The 15,264-nt window shown below is 39.0% G+C and overlaps 1 protein-coding gene across 1 annotated transcript in view; it reads left to right on the plus strand.

Moving 5' to 3' along the window:
• Positions 1–15,264, plus strand: part of LOC126210285 (uncharacterized) — a 278,066-nt gene that overhangs the window by 11,794 nt on the left and 251,008 nt on the right. Inside the window, exon 2 of the mRNA XM_049939481.1 lies at positions 2,902–3,027. Within this exon, the coding sequence (XP_049795438.1) occupies positions 2,902–3,027 (126 nt within the window). The remainder of the gene's footprint in view (positions 1–2,901; positions 3,028–15,264) is intronic.

Genomic DNA, 15,264 nt, shown 5'->3' on the forward strand with positions numbered 1-15,264 from the left:
CAGAAACGATTTCCTGACACTTAAATCTATACTCGATGTTAACAAATTTCTCTTCTTCAGAAACGCTTTCCTTGCCATTGCCATTGCCATTGCCATTGACCATCATCAGTTATTTTGCTCCCCAAATAGCAAAACTCCTTAACTACTTTAAGTGTCTCATTTCCTAATCTAATTCCCTCTCAGCATCACCCGAATTAATTCGACTACATTCTATTATCCTTGTTTTGCTTTTGTTGGTGTTCATCTTATTTCCTCCTTTCAAGACACTGTCCATTCCATTCAGCTGCACTTCCAGGTCCTTTGCTGTCTCTGACAGAATTACAATGTCATCAGCGAACCTCAAAGTTTTAATTTCTTCTCCATGGATTTTAATTCCTATGAATGTTTCTTTTGTTTCCTTCATTGCTTGCTCATTATACAGATTGAATAACATCGGGGAGAGGCTACAACCCTGTCTCACACCGAGCGAGGTGGTACAGTGGTTAGCACACTGTTCTCGCATTCAGGAGGACGACGGTTCAATCCCGTCTCCGGCCATCCTGATTTAGGTTTTCCGTGATTTCCCTAAATTGCTTCAGACAAATGCCGGGATGGTTCCTTTGAAAGGGCACGGCCGATTTCCTTCCCCATCCTTCCCTGACCCGAGCTTGCGCTCCGTCTCTAATGACCTCGTTGTCGACGGGACGTTAAACACTAATCTCCTCCTCCTCCTCCCTGTCTCACTCCCTTCCCAACCACTGCTTCCCATTCATGCCCTTTGACTCTGCCACCTTCAGAATTTGAAAAAGAGCATTCCAGTCAACATTGTCAAAAGCTAGAAACATAGGTTGCCCTTTCCTTAATCTATTTTCTGAGATAAGTCGTAGGGTCAGTATTGCCTCACATGTTCCAACATTTCTACGGAATCCAAACTGATCTTCCCCGAGGTCGACATCTACCAGTTTTTCCATTCATCTGTAAAGAATTCGTGTTAGTATTTTATTAAACTGATAGTTCGGTAATTTTCCCATCTGTCAACCCCTGCTTTCTTTGAGATTGGAATTATTATATTCTTCTTGAAGTCTGAGGGCATTTCGCCTGTCTCATACATCTTGCTCACCAGATGGTAGAGTTTTGTCTGGACTGGCTCTCCCAAGGCTATCAGTAGTTCTAATGGAACGCTGTCTACTCCCGGGGCCTTGTTTCAACTTAGGTCTTTCAGTGCTCTGTCAAACTCTTCACACAGTATCATATCTCCATTTCATCTTCATCTACATCATCTTCCATTTCCATAATCACAGTTAAATTTTCAACTCCTTTGATGTACTGAATACTTTGTTTCATTTCATCTTTCCTTTTCTATTCAGTCTCTTCATAATCAGCACAGGTAGAAGTCCTGTATACTGTGGTGGATTGTGGCTTTGTGTATATATTGCCTCTGGTATTGATACAATATGCTGTTCATGGTAGTTCAAATTTATGTTTTCTTATTCATTATTAAACTTACTCCTGCTGAACCCCAAATAATTTTTCTCTTTACACTCACTTTGCCAATTTTTTGTTAGGTTGGCAATGTAAATAGTTAATATGTTTAGCTATACATCTATATCAGGTAAACTGGAATTATGTTTAAAGGTTTCAGTTCTGCTTATTGGCTCTATGCAGCAGTGATAACTCTGTTTATGCTTCTTCAGAAACCTGCATCCGTATATCCCATTTCTTCTAGAGCAGACTCTCAAATTTTGTGTAAAATGGCTTTCATTTTTAAGATTCTGTACCTCAGTTGATACAAACAGAACCCTTATAGGATCACTTTGTTGTGTCTGTCTGTCTGTCTGACTGTTCAGAACCGTTTTTTCCAGGAATAAATAGATGTGTCAACTTGAAATTTACGTCACATACTAAGGTCTGGTGTCCTTTGGCAGTTGAATGGTCCTTCACTGCTAAATCAATGAAACGAAAGGATACCGTCATTTGTCACGTATTTTGATACTTCCAAACTGACTCATCAGAACCCAATAGGGGTCTTCCCCTTGATATAGAATCACGTAATTCGGCAAGAAGAAAGGTTTCAAAGTACAACTAAAGGGAAAAAAATCAGAAATCTGTTAATTTATAATTATATTATATGAAAAAATATTTCTTTTATCATTTCTTATCTGACTTTAAACTTGAAATTAAAACATTTTGAAAAGTCTTGGGGGCTGGGGACCGATATCTTGCCAGTATGAATGTTGATAACAGGCAAAAATCATCAAGGTTCTCAATTCCTGGAATGGATGAACTGTCTCTGTACATAATTAAGTTTGTGAGTGTGAGAGTCCTACTCACACCAGCCTAATATTTTTTTAAATTTTGTCTCAATATGGATCATTTTCTAGGTTTCATGTTCCCTTCTCATTCTCCTTCTTTTCCTCCATACAAAATACAAACAAAGGCACATAATGTGTGTACCCTATTGCTCCACCCAGGTTTGTTTTTAAGAAGTAAAGGCAGTTACTATTGACAACTGAAACTTGTACCAGTCAGAAGAGTAGCCGTTTGCCGAATTTGCTCTTAAATATATCCCTTTCTTAATACTAAGCTGTTCTGTCAAGTTCTACACTTTAAAAATTGTATATGCTGTACAATAACACTGAACTCACTGTTCAATATAATCAGTTATGAAGTGTTTGAGAAAGGGAGATCTGTTAACAAATGGCATGTTGGATTATACCTTGGGTTCTTCAGCCAATATTTCTTGAATGATTTTTCTGACTTTTTTGCTTTAGTCAAATAAAACAAAAAAACAAAATTCTCCTTTGAATGCAGGCTAGAATTCCCCATCTACAGATCTACAACGTTTTGCCTACTTTCTTGTTGTGTATGCTTTGTTTGCAGTTTGTTCTTTGTAATTTGTCTTCAGTTATATTTTTCTTACAGGAGAATGTTCAAGAAAAACATGAAAGTCCTGCATATAATGAAACTGAAATCCGTCTTTATGAAACTGACTACAGTAATGATGAAACTGAAATCAGTCAGTATGAAACTGATATCAGTGAAGAGCCAGTAAGTAACGCTAATATCAACAATTATGTTTGTTAACTTCTGGAGACTATATCAGAAACAATAAGTAATTTTATCAAGAAAGGAGAAAGAATAAATTACCTGATATCTTCAGCTCTTTAGTTATCCAAACATTTTTCAGTAACTTTATCCAATATCAGTGTGTGTGAAGCTTTATAGGCTTTAAATGTGGCACAATTTTCTCTAGTTCCTATGATATTATTTTAAGACTAAAAGCTATAATACCTTTTAAGTGGTTGTCACTTTTAAGTACCTTACTTAAGTCTTGAAGTCAACAGGGTTGCATTTCGTACATTTTATGGTCAGTCATCTTGTGTGGTTCCTTTTTTTGTGTTGTTTAGAGAATGGTTTAACCTTTTTTTTGTGATGTGACCACTATTTGATTTCATCAGTCTGCAATGACAATGCATCCTTCTAGCCTTTTACTTTAGTCCACTCTCAGGGCTTTCATGGTATAGAGTGAAGTCACATTAGCTACTTCTGCCAAAATCATTGCACTTGTAAATATGTGTGGCACGTGAGACAAATCACATGACCTACTGCTCTGTAGATGGAATTGGAAATATTTGGTGTTGGATCCAGATTAAATCTTTGCACTGAAATCTGTCTAAATAATTTGCCTGTATTTCTTGCAAGGCATGATTTAACTTGTCATTACTACAAAGCAATAATTAAAATCCTATTAGCTATGTAACCACTCTAAGATTCCGAGATCTGACCACTGGACTGGAATATGCATACTGCTAACAGTTCAATATACTAGCTCCAGCTGGCTCCTCAAAACATCTGAAAAATCTCCTCAACAACAAAATAGGAAAACGGTTCAAAACACTAGGTCAGAAGACACACTCAAAGATTTCCGTGTAAACAAATGAAATTTATTTTCTTGAGTTAAGTCTTGCAGAGTCTGCTTTGCTCTGCAGATTCTGCCTCCAGCCGGATATTGACTCCACGCTCTAAGGTGCCTCTTCTTCTTGAGTACCTGCATTCTCACCAAAAGGGAAAACATACCTAGAATAACTGGAAAAAAGTACACAAAATTGCACTCGTGCACATGTTCAAGCAATTCAGAGTCTTGTAGTTTTCCCATATATGCAAAATAACTGTGTTAAGCACAAAGAATTAGCAACTCTGGATTTTTTAAAAATACCAACTCCACTGTACGGAGTCCACAACTTGCCACTCAGCTGTGTGAGAGCTGCCAGTGGACTACTTCAATTTAGTGAGCTCTCAATCACTCGACAAAACTATTGCAGCATTGAGGTCTTTCAGCTAATCAGAATCAGGAGCTGTAATATAGACATTTCAATTTTTTTTTTTTTTTTTTTTTTTTTTTTTTTTTTTTTTTTTTTTTTGCAAGCACTAAAAGAACTTTCTGCCAGTGTCTTCAGATATTCCTATCAAATGGGGGTTGGTAACTGCCAGCCATTATGGGAAATCACAAACTAGCCGTGCAGGCCCCAGCACAAACCATTTATGAGAATTAGGGAATGATCAGTGTGTCATCTGCAGGCTGGAGGAAACCTTCACCCAGATAGTGGCTCTGGTGTGCGCACACACAGTAGCCATCTGAAAGCACAATAGTGAGGGCAAGTACTGTGTTACGCACCTTTTCTTGTGAACTCCACATTGTCAGTTAATAAAATCCTGGATGGAAGAAATGGATCTGCACCACACATTTGTAAGTCATTTATGGGACTGTAATGTGGCATGGTAATCTTATGGCCGTACAAGCTGGAAGTACTGAAGATGATATAGACACAGCAGTTGTTTAGTATGAACCACTCAGAGATGGGAATGATTGAGTGTTCTGTTGCTGCTAATCATCACATAGTGATCCAAGATTTTTGTCCACTAAATGTGACCCCCATTCCTCCATCTCAGGTGTGCAAACTGAGTGAGGCAGTCCACTATTTACTACTTGGGGTGCCAGTGAGCTTGTGACCATAAGAAAATTGAAGATTTGCTGTAATAGCATGTTGGTTTGTTTCCCAACACATTGATATTTTTCAGTGTAAAGGGTGGGGGCCTGCAGGGTGCTTTCTTTTGCTGAGCCATAGAAAAATATCACCTCCAGCTATGTACATAGTCTGAAAGCCATCCTATGTTGGCTGAAGATACCTTGCACCACTTCTAGTCATTTTCCTGCCTGAGCCACTTGCATATATACCAAGGAAGATATGATTGACTGTATGCCTCCATGTGAGCCCTAATTTCTCTTATCTTCATGGTCCTTCTGTGAAATGTAAACTGGTGGCAGTATAATTATTCTCCAACCATCTTCAAATACTGATCCTCTATATTTTCTCAGTAGTGTTCTATGAAAAGAATTTTGCCTTACCTCTTGGAATTCTCCATTTAGCTCCCAAAGTACCTTCCTATTAGAATTCCAAATTATTCACACAACTTGAATTTGATGACCTCTTCGTAACACCCTACTTGTGCATGGATCAAACCTACTAGTAACAAATGTAACAGCCTGCCTCTGAAATGCTCCAATGCCTTTGTTTAATGTGAGCCAGTGGAGATTCCAAACTATTGATCACTACTCAAGAATCGGTCACATTAGTGTTGTATATGTTGTTTCCTTTACAGATGAAACAACTTCTCAAAAATTCTCCCAATAAACTGAAGTCGACAATTCCCCTTCACTACTACACTCATTACATGCTCATTCCATTTCTTATCACTCTGCAATGTTATGCCTAGATATTTAATTGAAGTGGCTGCATCAAGCAGGACACTTCTATTGCTATATTCGAACATTACAGTTTTGTTTTTCCTACTCATTGTATTAACTTACTTTTTTTTTTTTTTTTTTTACATTTAGAGCTAGCTGCCATTCATCAAATCAACTAGACATTTTGTCTTAGTTATCTTGTATCACCTGTCACTCAACAAAAACACTTTTCCATACACAACAGAATCATCAACAAACAGCAGCAGATTACTTCTCATCCCGTCCATCAGTGATGATAGTCTTCATACTGATGAACACTTGCAGTTGAGGACAACACACTGGGTTCTATTATTTAAGAAATCTTCAAGCTACTCGTTCATGTACCTTTATTACCAGTCTGCAGTGGGGTACCATGTGAAATGCTTTTTGGAAATCAAGTAATATGGACTCTGCCTGTTGCCCTTCATTTGTGGTTTGCAGGGTGATATGTGAGAGAAAGGCAAGCTCAGCCAAGCAGAAGCAATGCTTTCTAAATCCATGCTGATTTGTGGACATAAGATAATCTGTCTCAAAGAAACTGAGTATATTCCAGCATATAATATACTAAAGAATTCAACAGCAAACCAATGTTAAGAATATTGGTCTGTAATTTTGTGGGTCCTTTCTTGTATCCTACTTACATATGAGAGTCACCCACACTTTTCCCAGTCACTAGGGATATTGCGATGGACAAGAGATTCGCGATAAATGGAAGCTAAGCAAGATACCAGTGCCCTAGAGTACTCCGTGGGATTCCACCTTGACCTGGCAGCTTATTGGTTGTCAGTTCTTGCTTGTCAATTCTGGCACTGATTTCTCAGTGCCTATTACTATGTCCTCCATACGGGGGTCTGTAAAATGGTCAAACAATGGTATGATTGTATGATTCTGTATGAAACATTTCTTATACAAAATTTAAAATTTCAGATTTTCATTTACTATCTTCTATTGTCACACCAAACTGGTCACATAATGACTAGATAGAACCTTTCCACCAATTGACAATTTTATGTAGGACCAGAATTTTCTTGCGTTCTCAGCAAAATCTTTTAACAATGGTAGTTGTTATATCCTTCATGCATTGATCATTTCGCAGACACACAAATCTCTACTGACTCATCCCTGTCATCATTTGCACATTCTTTTTTGAACTAAGAATGCTACAGTCCTTCCTTTCTCAGCATATCCTGAATATTATTATTAAGCTGCAGTGGATGTTTTCGATCCATAATCAACTTATCCGGCACATACTTCTCAAGAGTGCGATTTACAATCCATTTTACCTATACTTATAATTGCTCAACACTAATCAGACTGGAACTAAATGATGTACATTCGTTGTGTAAGTAGGATACTAACAACTGCTTTCTTGCTCTTTCCTGCAAAAATACTCACCAAGTGTTGTTTGATGGATTTATTAATTGTGGTAATCATCATCACTGTGATAATATAATGGTCACTGATCCCTACCTCTATACTGGCACTATTGATATGGTTAGGCCGGTTTGCGTCTACAATGTGTAAAATATTTCCAATGCTTGTGAGCCGTCAAACTAGCTGCTGAAGATAATTTTTTGAAAATGTGTTCATAAGTATGTTACAAGACTGCCTGTCTATACCCTCTGCAGCAAATCCATAGATGTCTCAGTCTCTACTCAGAAGACTAGACCCCTCTAACTAATGTTGCATGATATGGGTATTTGCATGCTACTGACAAGGAGAGGCCACAATTTTACGATCACAGATTTGCGTGAAGCGTTGTACACCTTTAGTAGACCATTGAAACAATATAATGTGTAGGTAAGAAGGTGGCAATTCCAAGAAAATCACAAGAGAAGTTTTACACGTCTGTTATGTGGCTTATGTATCTGTGTGTAGGTGCTGGGCTTTGGAGTTCATGGTGGTCAAGTGGTTAGCCTTCAAGCTTCTTCTGACAAACATGTGTGAGGCAATGGTTCGATTCCCACTCAGAATTAATTTTCAATCTATATTTTTTTCATCACTGGCCATTTTATTTAATTTAAGACATTTGAGAGGTAATACAATTTTTAAAAAACTGTCGATAAGTAAACAATGAAACGCATAGAGCTTTTCTGTCATGATTTGCGAAATCCCTTATACTTCCAATCTGGTAAGGTACCCGGAACTACTTTGCACATCAATACTTCGAGCTGCAAACACAGACTCTGGCCCCATTTGGCAGTTAACCTATGTAGTGGTGAGACGTTGCTAATGTAGCAATAACAAATAGTGTAGATGCAATTTTTTTTAATATCACAGAATTTACACTCCTACTACGAAAATTAAGTTTGAGCAGGAGTGAACTGTCACCTCCCACACGCTTATCTTAGAATGCTCGAATACAAACCAGTTAACCACCACGAACTTAAACGCCCGGCACCTACACACAGGTACGTAATCCACACAATAGGTGCATAAAACAGCTCTTGCGATTTTCTCAGAATTGCATTACTAATTGCTCATTATGTTGCATTATGGCCTACTAAAGGTGTACAAAGTTACCCATGATCCCAATGTCAGGGCCTCTCTTTGTAAGAGTAGACTTTCTTCGAATGACTCTGAAAGTGACAGGGTGTAATTGAATGTCAGGTAAAAATGTTCAACAATTAACTTGATTTTACCTAGAACTGTAATATGCATACATATAACTTCACTGTCTCATGCAAATATCACCTCAGTAGAGACAACAGTTTTGCCGACTGTAATAAACTCTCCTCCTGCTCCTCCTTTGGCATCTAATCTGTCTTTCAGGCATACATTCGATGATTTCCTAAATATTCCCAAGCTTTCTACTTCAGTTTCAGCCAGGTCTTGGTCCTGCGAAAAAATTGAGTGTGACAAATTTCCTGGAGGGCAATAAATTCGATAACTTTGTTACAAATACTTTGACAATTTAGCGATAATATTTTAACAGTCATAGTGTTTTTACTCTGCATTTGTATGTAGGAACACTGCAATAACAATTAACAATTCAGGACGCATGTGGAGGAACTCTGTCTCTTATATCAGGTTAGACCACTTTGTCTGTTTCTCCAGGAGACTGATTTCCATCAGTCATATGCCCCTGAGCTACGAGGCTATATCCTACCCAAAAAGGACAACCTGAGTGGAGAGAGAGCTAGAGAAGGCATAGGTATTTTTGTCAGTACTGACTACCACTCATCACCACTCTCTCTTACAGCGAGTTTACAAGCCGTTGCCATATCAGTACATGTGTGTCATCCATTGATGATTTGTTCCCTTTACTTGCCCCGACATGATGTGCTCAATGAAGAGGCCCCAACCAACCTTATCATACAGCTCCCCCACCACTTCATCGTCTGTGGTGATCTGAATGCACGCAATGTGCTTTAGGGCTCTGCAACTACCTGTCCCAGAGGTAGAGCAATTCAGAGGCTTCTCATGTTTCATGCATGTACTTGCTAAATTACAGGACAGAACACACATTTCTGCATAGCAACCCAGTCGTTCACTTCCATTGATCTCTCACTCAGTACTCCAGCTCTTGCTCACACTGCTCAATGGGAAGTGGTGGATGACTTGCATGGAAGTTATCAGTTTCTGATCTGGATTCGTCTGTCAGATGGAGTGGAACCCGAAAGGAAACTGCCGTGATTCGTGCTTGGTACAGCAGACTGGACACTTTATAGCTGGTTGGCCCGGTTTGAACATTATGCCAATGTCAAGGCATGGGTGGATCATAATATCAAAATGATCCACCACGCCACTGCATCATCCATTCCATAGACCGTGGGACAAAAGAAGAGGCAACTTGTCTTTTTGTGGAGTGACAAAATGCTGCTCTGCAATCAGGATTAGGTGTGCAGCTGTACGTGGGTTGAAGGTTTGGTAGCCTTTTGGGTGGCTAGGGCAATGTGTCGCTGAAGAGAGAGCAAGAAGAGGTTGTGCCAACAGTTCCTGAACACCATTAATCATTCCACAAAGAGTTGTGTTGTTTGGTAGACCATCAGGAGAATTTGTGTGGGTGGAGGGAGGTGCCCCACGACTGCTGTAATGGGGAACGGCACGCTCCAAACCATTCCACGGAACATTGCCCAGACCGTGGCAACCTGTTTTGCCGTAGTTACTGTAATTGCCAGTCAGGATTCAGGTTTCCAGTGCCATAGAGTGGTTGCTGAGGGGCATAGAATGGACTTCTGGTCCACCATTGATGAAGATTACAACTGCCCATTTTCGATGGGGGAGCTGGATTTTGCATTGTCTGCAGCTTGTGACACGTCCCCTGGCCATAACAGAATCCATTGTAGTACACTGCAGCACCTCAGAAGGTGCACTTTTTAATATTGTTTGGGCGTCGGGTCAGTTTCCTGACACGTGGCATGAGGCAATTTTAATTCTTTTCTTAAAACACGAAAAACCGCACAGCCCCGAGTAGTTACTGTAGTTTTGCCCTCACTAGCTGTGTGGGAAAGATCTTGGAGTGGATGGTCAACTGCCACCTTGTCACAGTCTTAGAATTCAGGTACCCTCTTAGTCGCTTTCAGTGTGCGTTCAGGAAGTACCACCCCACATTTGATATCATGGTCCTACTGGAGGTGGCTATACAACAGGCTTTCCTATGCCGACATCACCTTCTAGGTATATTTTTTGACATTGAGAAGGTCTACAATACTACTTGGAGGCACCTTATCCTCTAGCAGCTTCACAAATGGAGTTTTAGTTGTTGCCTTCCCATTTTTATTCAGTCCTTCCTCTCACTACGATATTTTAGATACTGAGTTGGTGACTTGGAACAGTAGATAACCATTTCGAGTCATAAGCTGAAACAGAAGAAAAAATGTACAGTGTGTTGAAAAGGGTGTTTGCAGTAGTGAAGAAGCTAACAAGTTGTGGATTTCCCCTACTGGACATGCTGAAACATTCCGTTCAATAGATAATGGTCAATTTATAATGTCTCTTGAACTTACAGCCGAGTTTGACCTTTTCCTCACAGAGCACATTGAATGATATGAAATTCCAGGGCAGGGACATACAAGTTATCTTTCTTCAACAATCTGTGATGAAATAATAGAGCTTTTTTCTGAACGAATAAAAAGAATTATCATAAGTGATACAAAACAGGCGAAATATTTCTCTATAATAGTAAATTCTACTGTGGGTATTTCACATATTGATCAATTATCTTTCATATTAAGATATGTAAATGAGAATGGTGAACCTCTTGAACATTTCCTTCCATTTTTACCAAACCTGGGACACAAGTACGAAAACTTAGCTGAGGCCGTACTGAAAGTCCTGTCTACAAATTTCATTGATATTACTGACTGTAGAGGCCAGTCAAATGACAACGCAAGCTAGATGTCAGGAACCTACAATGGTTTGCAGGCACGCATTAAACAACGAAATCTGAAAGCGCATTATGTGCCTTCCGCAGCACATTCTTTGAATTCATTCAGCACCAGTACTGCAAGCTGTTGTCAGGAAGCATGTTCATTTTTCAGTGTAGTGCAAAACCTTTTTAATTTTTTCTCTGCTTCCACAGATAGTTGGGATAAACTTGTTGTGATAAACATGTTTCTTTCATGAAACCATGAAGCAAAACAGTAAAAAGTTATCAAAAACACATCTGTCAGCGAGAGTGGGAGCATGTGTGTCTATATGAAAATTGGGAGGGCATTATCAGTGCCCTCATACATATTGGCAATAATATGTTTGAAAAACCACTTGTGTGAAATGAGGCTTCAGCTTTATTGAATCAGCTCAGCAGACTAGAAACAGTATTCATGATGACAGTTTGGAAGGACATACTCCAGAGATTTAATGGTGTAAATCTGAAATTGTGTAAATATTGATACCTACTAAAATAGTGCATGAATTATATGAATCACAAGTAGGATTTTTTGCATCAATTCATGGCATGTTGGACTATTATGAAAATAAATCCATATAAATTGTAATTGATACAGACCATGAATGCACCTATAAAAAATCATGAAAACGCAAGCTTCATGGTGATGAAGAAGCAGACTCTGAAGAAGTTTTTCTGACTGGAAGGGAAAAATTTAGAGTCGAAACATTTCTCTCAGTACTCGACAGTTTGTACTCCGAATTAGTGATGAGGAAGGAAAGTTATAGGGCACTGTTGGACTGCTTCACAGTTTTCAGTAACCTTAAGAATAGTTCATCTAACAATATTGCTGAACGTGCAGCAAAATTCCAAGCATCATATGAAACAGATTCAGAGACTTCCTTCCCTAGTGAATGTGTACATTTTGCGGAACTTTTGAAATCTTCTGCGATTAGTGATATAACAGTCGAAATGAGTAAATTTTTACGAAAAGAGAGGTTACAGTCCGTGTTTCCGAATGTTGACAGTGCTCTTAGAATATTTCTATGTATGGCACTTACAAAATGTTCAGCAGAACACTTCTTTTCGGTTCTTAAAAGACTGAAATCGTAGCTATGTTCTACATTGTCTGAGGAGAAACTGAACGCCTTATCCATTCTACACACCGAAGCTGATCTAACTAATAACTGTCTGAATTATGAAGATATGATCAACGAGTTTTCTGCCGTCAAAGCCAGACGTAAACTTTGCTTGACGGTGAGTTTGTCTATTTACTCATATTAGTTTTAAAAATTTAAGATTACAATGTATCTAAAAACACAGATGATGTGACTTACCAAACGAAAGTGCTGGCAGGACGATAGACACACAAACAAACATACACACAAAATTCAAGCTTTCGCAACAAACTGTTGCCTCATCATGAAAGAGGGAAGGAGAGGGAAAGACGAAAGGATGTGGGTTTTAAGGGAGAGGGTAAGGAGTCATTCCAATCCCAGGAGAGGAAAGACTTACCTTAGGGGGAAAAAAGGACAGGTATACACTCGCACACACTCACATATCCATCCGCACATACACAGACACAAGCAGACAAATGTCTGCTTGTGTCTGTGTATGTGCGGATGGATATGTGAGTGTGTGCGAGTGTATACCTGTCCTTTTTTCCCCCTAAGGTAAGTCTTTCCGCTCCTGGGATTGGAATGACTCCTTACCCTCTCCCTTAAAACCCACATCCTTTCGTCTTTCCCTCTCCTTCCCTCTTTCCTGATGAGGCAACAGTTTGTTGCGAAAGCTTGAATTTTGTGTGTATGTTTGTGTTTGTGTGTCTATCGACCTGCCAGCACTTTCGTTCGGTAAGTCACATCATCTGTGTTTTTAGATATATTTTTCCCACGTGGAATGTTTCCCTCTATTATATTCAATCTAAGATTATAATGTGATTTTTATTATAACTTAGAGTACATTCATTGGATTTACAAACTGAGTATTACCTGCTTGTTTTACAATTGCTGATGGCAGAACGCGAAACTAAACCTCGTTTATGAGCAGACGTGATGGAAGGTGCCTGACAATACTAATCAATAGCTGAATCACCCAGGCTGCTTGGCACTGTACAGTCAAGTCATACTGATACTGTAGTATATTACAACTGATGTGTATTCTTGGCACCTGCTGAAATGTATAATTATTGCGGAAATATACGTTATCAGAGAGTACGCCCAGATGAAAAAGTGTTAATAAATAACGTAGTTCACTTATGTCGATAAATACGTAAAAGCTTTGCTAATATTGCTAAAAGAGCTATGGTGAGAGAAGTAGCTGCAGTACAAAACTGTTCAGCCCTTACATGGATTAAAGGTAGTGTGTACACTTGTTATGCAGCATCTAGCTACACAGACCGTAATGCGTGTTAACTATTAGATTGGAAATGAAGTCCCATGCTTCTTGACAGAGAGTAGGGGAATGATGTGGGAGACCCACACTGCGCCGTACTAGGCAAGTTCCTAATGAAGCCGTTGCTTTCCTCCGACCATAATGGGGATGAATGATGATGATGATGAAGACAGTCATCTTGGGGCAGTTGAAAATCCCTGACCCCGCCGGCAATCGAACCAGGAAACCTGTGCTCAGGAAGGGAGAATGCTATCGCGAGACCACAAGCTGCGAACAATTATTAGATTATAAAACAAATTTCATTTTTCCACAGTAGTCCATAAAATCATGTAATAGCAAATCCAGTTCTGTGTTTGTTCGTCTGTATTTAGTTATTAGTTTGTGCACCAAAATCTTTATTTCATTTTCATTTCTTACTCTCTCTCCTGTAGATTCATGTGGGTCATTCCATGTCAGTTCAACCAGGGGCTCCAGCTCATAGTCTCAGATTTGACTGAAATTCAGTACACTAATTCTACCAAATGTGGAACACTCGTGTACAAAGTATTAGTTTTCCCTGCCAATTAGTTCCAGATTTATGACTTGTGAAAGAAGGTGGTGTGACCCTGAAATTGCAGGCCGCATCTGGCAGTCTATCTTCAGACCGAACTTCAGATCTTAATAACTTTGGAACTATTTCACACAGTCCAGTGAAATTTTTATAACCGAGTAACATCCGTTTTGAGAACACACTCCATGAATCAAAACACCAACATATTTCTGAGGGAAAATAAAAAATTCCAAAATGTGATTAAAAAAATGTAATACATTAAAAGGTACATATTTTAGGTGCCCTCTATGCCAAATATAATTCACTCAAAAAGGGTATAAATTTTTTTGTGGTAAGCTTAATGTGGCCTAAACACACACAGAACTCATGTTGCCCATATCAGTCACACAGAGTTACATGCACACGAAAATACAAAAATTTGCAAAATTACTGGAAAAACATGGATTTTCTAAGTGTGGTGTTACAAAAGGGACAAGTGGTATCCAAGCCAAATTTCACACACTGCATAAGTAGACCTTAATGATATATATCTCAAAATTTCAGCATGTTATTGCAAGACATTTGTGTACAATGGAAGTTGACAGATGTATTTGGTGATGTGACCATTGTTCCACAACACAATTTTGTAAAAACACATCGTAAACTGTTCTGCCTATTCTTATCCTCTCCCACAACTGTTTAATTACTAGGCAACAACATACAGACAGATTAACACAACCTATCATTAATGTTTACTGCACCTTAACTACTAAAAACCAGTTGATTGTGCTTCGAACAGAAGTTCTCCCACACTTCAGCTACTGTACTCTGTACATTGAGTGACAAATTGGACTGTCTTCCTGACACTGTGGTTGGAACTGGAAATGCCATAAGAATATGTTCAAAAGGAATCCAACACCTGTCTGCCAAACGTGGCCAATGAAATGATCTTGCTGGTGCCATGAAGTTCACAAATACATCACCTTCTGCCTCACAGCACTCTGAAACACATCCTAAGTACCATTTGTCATCATAAACAGCAGTAACATAGCAACCTGGTTGTATGTTGCTGCTTTTGCTTCTGAATCCTGAGTCAGACACACATGTGAAGACACATGTTGTGCATGAACCTATAGTTATAACCGGACAGTCTGCTCATCTGCACATTGTCAGAGTCCGCTGGAGAGAAGTGATGATGGCTCCTTGTGCCTGCAACAGTTTTAACGTGTTCTAGTCTGCTTTTTAGCA

This window comes from Schistocerca nitens, chromosome 10 (assembly GCF_023898315.1).
Source record: "Schistocerca nitens isolate TAMUIC-IGC-003100 chromosome 10, iqSchNite1.1, whole genome shotgun sequence".
Taxonomy (NCBI): domain Eukaryota; kingdom Metazoa; phylum Arthropoda; class Insecta; order Orthoptera; family Acrididae; genus Schistocerca; species Schistocerca nitens.